Genomic DNA, 6,099 nt, shown 5'->3' with positions numbered 1-6,099 from the left:
TTATATATATACATATATGTATTTATATATTATATATAAATTATATATATTTCTTGTTTATATACATATTTACATATATAAATATATTCTCTCAGATATAACACATAAATATTTCATAAATATTTTAGCGTAAAATCTAGGATCTTTTGCGAATTGCAGGCGTGAAATCTGTATGTTTTTACTCCTCAGAATCACTTTGATCATGTAACTTCACTGCTCCTTAAAGTGCAAGCCTCCCTCTCCAGTAAACTTCATTTAAAAGTTGGGTGCATTTGATCAACAACTGTTAAAATTCTTGTGCCTAGGTTTTACAAATCTTTTAGATGCATGAAATTGTTCTTTTTTTGTGCTACAGTGGTGGGGGCAGTGGGTAAAGAACAGAAAGATAGTGCTTGTTATATACAGCTGTAATGGAAAATTGTCTAGTTCCATAGGTTGGAGTCTCCTTTCATTTAATATAATAAGTTATGTTAATCAGGTGCATGTAATGGACAATCTAATCCTTTTATTGATTTGCCATCATGTTACTATGTGTGTGTGTGTGTGTATGCCTATGTATATATGCAAGTTACTATATATATACACACACATGTGTATATGGTATATTCAGCTATTCAGTGCTATTTTGAATCTATTCTCATCACAAAGAATAGGTATATAGACTTTCCTTTGTATTTCAAAGAAAAAATAAAGTATGCCAAACTTCTCCAACAATCTGGAATTTTATTCCATCCATATACATGCATAGTAACAACATTTGTTGAGAAATTATTTCTATCAGAAGTAGAACATTATCTTTGTGATCACCAGGTGCAGTATTGCTACTCATATTTAAATAGATCTTATATATGAATTAAATTCATACTTGCAGCATTGAGTTTAGGGTTTCGATTTAGACTGTGCCTTTCAAAAGATAAAACTGATTAATACTACCTTATTACTTACAATACTGCTTCCAGTAATTTTGTTCATTCTTTATAAAGTATTGCATTTAACAGCAAAGGTTTAAAAATTGAGACAGAGCTGCATCAGCGAAAGAAAATACAGGTACTATACAAGAAAAAAATTGCCATCTTCATTTAACATACATGTTTAAGATTAAGAAAATGGACAGAAACATACAGCTACATACAAATGCAAAGCCTAGTGACTAAGAGACTGTATCTGCTAAAATATAAAGTGCAAACAGAGCCTGATTATCCAAGAATTGAAATCTTAAGGCGAACTTATAGCATGTGTATTTAGAACATCTTTGCAAGTTATATTTTAGCATATACATATATCTGCAACAGCATAGAAGAAGAAATCAAGGTACACAAGTGCTTTTGAAGCTATTTCTAAAATGCTTTTCTGTATTGTTCGTGACTATTTTCTTTAAAATCTACTATACAGTGCAAACCATATGTGCTACACAATAACTATACAATAACATTACAAATGACTTTAATATAAAGTTTTTAAATAAAAAATAACATAACCACAGCTATGAATACTGCTGGTAAAATAAATTAATTTCTTTTTGAAAATGGCACCAATAATACACTTTACTAATGGACTGTAATGGAATTACACCTTAAGTCTTCAACTCAGCCTTAAAGAACAATCTCCTGATTGCGCAGATGTAATTCAAACAGCTTTTGTTTTTGTTTTCTGTTTCTTTGTGTGTGTTTTGTGTGTATGTGTGTGTTCGTTTTTTGTTGTTTTTGTTGTTGTTGTTGTTGTTGTTATTGTTTTCTGGACTGGGTAGAACGACATACTAAACACTGGTACCAAAGGTGAACTGGTGTTCATTTATGAAGTCATCTCATTTGACATGTTCCGCCGCATGTGATGAGCAATAAAACTTCTTGTGAGTTATAAAGTTTGAGAGGTTGTTGAACTGAATATCACACAGCCGGCAGTATTTCCCACTCGTGGGAGCCTGGGTGGAGCCATTCACACCTTTCGCTATACTAGACAACTGGTCCTCTGCAGCAGGAATTCCGGGTGAGACATTCTCGTTCGTGGCTAGTGGGTTCTCAGAGATCCAGGATGGAGATTTGTGGCCATCTTCATGTTGAGGATTCTGGGAAATGTTCTCTTGCTGCGGGTTGGCGGCGGGTCTGTCTTCTTGCTTCAGTCCACCGTTGACTATGACCATGCCTCTGTTTTTGGGCAGCAGCGGCAGGGAATCTTTCTTCGGCACAGCACAGCCGTTGGAGGAAGCCTGGCCTTTCGGAGATTCGTTTTCCGCATTTGTGCTTTGCTCTAGGTCGGTGTTATGGATGACGAGAGACCCAGAAATGTAATCACTTGGCTTTATTCCGTAATATGGAGAAAGCTGGTCAGCTCCCTTTGCCTTCTTTATTGCTCCGGGGTAAAGGCATTGGGGAAGAAACAAATGTTTGTTTTCTTCTTTTGTGGCAATGAGCTGAGCAGCTTCACTGAAGACTTTCAGGCCTTGCAGGGTGGCTAAGTGGGAGGAAAATAAGTTTCCATTCGGGGAAGGCTGCTTCAGATTCCCGTTTTTCTCACATTTTATGATGCTTCGTTCGTAGCTGACGTCGGGGCTGTTCCGTTCGCTTTCTGGATTCGGAAATACTTTGCTGTCGAGTTGACCCAAGTCGTTACGCTGATGTGCTGTGACCGGGCAGAAATTCTGCTTGTGGGCCAGATAGTTCTCGACTTTATTGAAGCTGATCTTGCACACGGTGCACTCGTGGTAGTCTAGCAGCCTTTTGGGAGATGTGGTCGTCCGCTCAGACTGGGATAAGCACTTTTTGCTGAGATCTATGGGCACGTCCATCTCGAGGCAGGAAACGCTGGAATGAGTAGTGTCACATTTGGAAACCGGGACACATTTGTTGATGGTCAGGGACGTTTCCAAGTGCTTGGAGACAATTCCTGGGAAGATATCGCATCTTGGGTGGTAGCACTCTCCTAGCCCTTCGGTGGGTTCTTGAGTGGAGGTACAAGGATTGCTGAGGTTGGCGACGTCAAGAAATCGCTGTTGGACCAGGGGAGGCCTCTGCTCCTGTTCGGGTAGGCACATCTCATACATCTTCCTTCGCTTGCGGGTGCGCATGGTTCTCTGCATGGCAGGCACTTTGTTGGAAGCGGACCTCTTGAGTGGAGGGTCGTGGCGTGTAGCACAATAATACTGTTTGTGGACCATGTATGTTTCATGCCGGCTGAAGGTGATGTTGCAAGCTTCACAGGTAGTCTTATTTGGGTCACTTTCCCCATCCACCAGGGGGACACTGGGATTTTTCACATCAACAGGTTTTCCGTTAATTTTATCGTCGTTGCTATTAGAGGTGGAGAGCTTCTTCACTTGGGTGGAAAAGTCCTTGTCGTGGCCCTTCCCATTTGGCCCAATTAAATCTAAAACGGTGGAAGAATTGATGCAGGACGTTTGAAGAAGGGGATTCTCAGGATCAGCAGAATGAGCCGCTGGGTTGAGGAGATTTATGGAGGTTTGACCAGTGTTGGGGCTCACGGCCTCAGGCATCTTTTCTGAAACACCAGGGAACTCTGGGGACTTGGCCATCTGCTGCCATCGGCTGCTGCAGTAATGTTTTTTGTGCACGAGATAATTATCCAAATTATTGAATGTTATGTTACACTCAAAACAAGTAGCCCCCTTGGGCATCAAGGGGCTGTAAATGACGGGAGGGTAGCTACTACTTCCATGCCTCAGTCGCCGATGGACCAGTTCGGACATCTTGGCTAAGATCTCTGAAGCTTGAGGGACCATAGTGATGTCCTGGGGGAAAGCAAACTGAGAGAGGAAAGGGCCCACGGGGAAAGAAGGCCCAACATTAGGCTGAACCGGAGATGAGGCAAGTCTTGGACTCGAGGGCTCAGACTTTATTTTTGTGTAAGAAAAGCTCTGTTTGTTTGCTGTGGGCTGTATCTCTGGTCTCTGGTTCGTGAGAAAGAGCTGCGTCTTTTTCTCACACTTGTCCAGCTCTGTGTCAGAGCTCGCATCTTTAGTCTGCATGGCCTTCTGGCTCTGGGGGAGTTCGCTCCTGGTCAGCAGGTCTGGCGCCGGCTGTAGGCTGTCTTCCGTCCCGCTTGGAGAGTGTTCTATGTCACTTTCTCTGGGAAGTTTGCCTCCAGGGACATGGAGCTCCTGGTGCTGCAGTAACTCCCTCTGAGTCTGGAAGCCGAAGTGGCAGTGACTGCATCGGAACGCAGCTTGAGTGAGATGGGAGAAGAGGTGTTGGTGGAAGCCGATCACAGAATCGGCGGTGTAGCTACAGACGGTGCATTTTAGACTAGCACCAGGGGGCAGGAATTCTTCCATCTTCACTCCTGGAGAGACACACAAAATAAGAATACTGAGAATCACATGCATCGGCTTTCTAATCATAAAAACCTTTACACCGCACGAATGAGCTGAAATCTTTCAGCATCGCACTTGTGATATTAGCTTTTCTCTTGTGACATCCTTTGTTGGGTGTCATCTCAGTGGTAACACCTCATAGCTTCCAGAGAACGTTTGAATGTGTCATCGGATCACAGCGGGACAGTCTTCACTGTCTCCATCTTCCAGGTCAGGAAACAAATACAAGAGATCAAGGGAATGGATTATGGTACTAAAGCGATTCGATGACAGAGCCATGTTCAAACCTCAGATTTTATCATTTCTAATCGGAGAACCTGCTCATTACAAAACCATGCTCTGCATTAGGAAGAAGCAGGAATACATTAGAGTTGATATTGATAAACTGTGCGCAAGTCAAGTAACTCTTAGAGCACTAGATTAGGTATTTATTCAAAAGAATCCAAGAAGGAACCATTTGGTAAGGTGATTTATAACCTCCTAATTTATCTTTGGTACAAATCTAGAATTTTATGCATTGGTTTTGCTGAACATGGTTTATCTCTATCTGGGGTTGATACTCGACCGATGGACACCAGTATAATCACACAGTCATTTAGGACAGAACTCTGTATGGACTGATCACGGCCTGTTTCTAGTCAGTTATAAAATATTTTGAATATCACCAGTGACTGGTGAGGAAACTTTACTGTGAGGTTCTGATTTATAAGAAACACAAATATGGTCATTCATATTTGTTAATCTTTGACCAGACCTCCTGGTTTGCAGCTCCTTAAATCCTTGGAATTTCCTATGATAAGAGCAATAAAAGCATTTTTGTTATGTTAATTAAATGACTTTTAGAAAGCCCTTAGGTTACTTAAGGGTAGGGTTGGGTGCATTGAGAAACAACCTTGTAATTAGAGGATTTGAATTTTTAGCCCCTCCTCCCCAATCTTCAGAGATTGAGTTTAAATTGCCAACACCCATATTTAATCAATCATGCCTATGTAATGAAGCCTCCCTAAAAACCTGAAATGATGGGGTTCAGAGAGATTCCCAGTTGGCTTGAGGAGAATGGCAGCCTGGGAGAGGGCACGGAAGCTTCTCAACTTCTCCTCATACCTTGCTCTAGGCGTGTCTTCCATCTTGCTGTTCCTAAATCATTACCTTTTATAATAAACCGGGAATCCAGTAGGTAAATGGGTTCCTTGGGTTCTGTGAGCCACTCTAGCAAATTAATTGAACCCCAAGAAGGGCTCTTAGCAAACTCTGATTTACAGCTAGTCGGTGGGAAGCTCAGGTTAACAACTTGGGTTTCTACTGGCATCTGAAGTTGGGGCAAGGGGCTGGCCCCTTGATCTGGAAAATCTGATGCTATCTCCCGGTGATAGTGTCAGAATTGAGTTAAATTGTAGGACACCCACTTGGTATCTGGAGGATTGTTTGGTAGTTATGGGGGAAATGCCTCCCCCACCCCCATGTATGGGGATTAAGATCTGGATATTCTAACTCACTAAGGTCAACTCTAGTTCCCATTTGCTGACATATGGCTAAATCAGGCATGGCTCATGTCCTCTGTACTTTAGATTAAAATGAGACCTGACTTTTATATTTATAAGCTGAAAACATGGTAGAAAAAACCTAGTCCTAGCAGAAAAAGGGGATATATTAGTCCTTTTCTCCTTAACGGATCCAATACTCATTCTTCTATTTAGCTGAGAGGTCCTTCGCTCTCTCTTTTTTTTGTGAATGACTAGCTAGCTACTCACCCTCTGAGACAACTGACCTGT

General features: G+C 41.6%; 1 protein-coding gene across 2 annotated transcripts in view; it reads right to left on the bottom strand.

Annotated features, from left to right (window-relative positions):
- Positions 1 to 703: 703 nt before the first annotated feature.
- The window catches only part of ZFPM2 (zinc finger protein, FOG family member 2), a 453,888-nt gene continuing 448,492 nt past the window's right edge, over positions 704 to 6,099 (bottom strand). For both annotated transcript variants that reach the window (XM_004771329.3, XM_004771330.3), the window contains one exon: positions 704 to 4,296. In XM_004771329.3, coding sequence (XP_004771386.1) covers positions 1,805 to 4,296 — 2,492 coding nt within the window. In that variant the 3' untranslated portion in view covers positions 704 to 1,804. The remainder of the gene's footprint in view (positions 4,297 to 6,099) is intronic.

Source organism: Mustela putorius, unplaced genomic scaffold (genome assembly GCF_011764305.1).
Source record: "Mustela putorius furo isolate JIRA1106 unplaced genomic scaffold, ASM1176430v1.1 tig00000228_pilon_pilon_pilon, whole genome shotgun sequence".
NCBI lineage: Eukaryota > Metazoa > Chordata > Mammalia > Carnivora > Mustelidae > Mustela > Mustela putorius.
The sequence above is the reverse complement of the archived record's forward strand: the minus strand, read 5'-3'. Positions and strand labels throughout refer to the sequence as shown.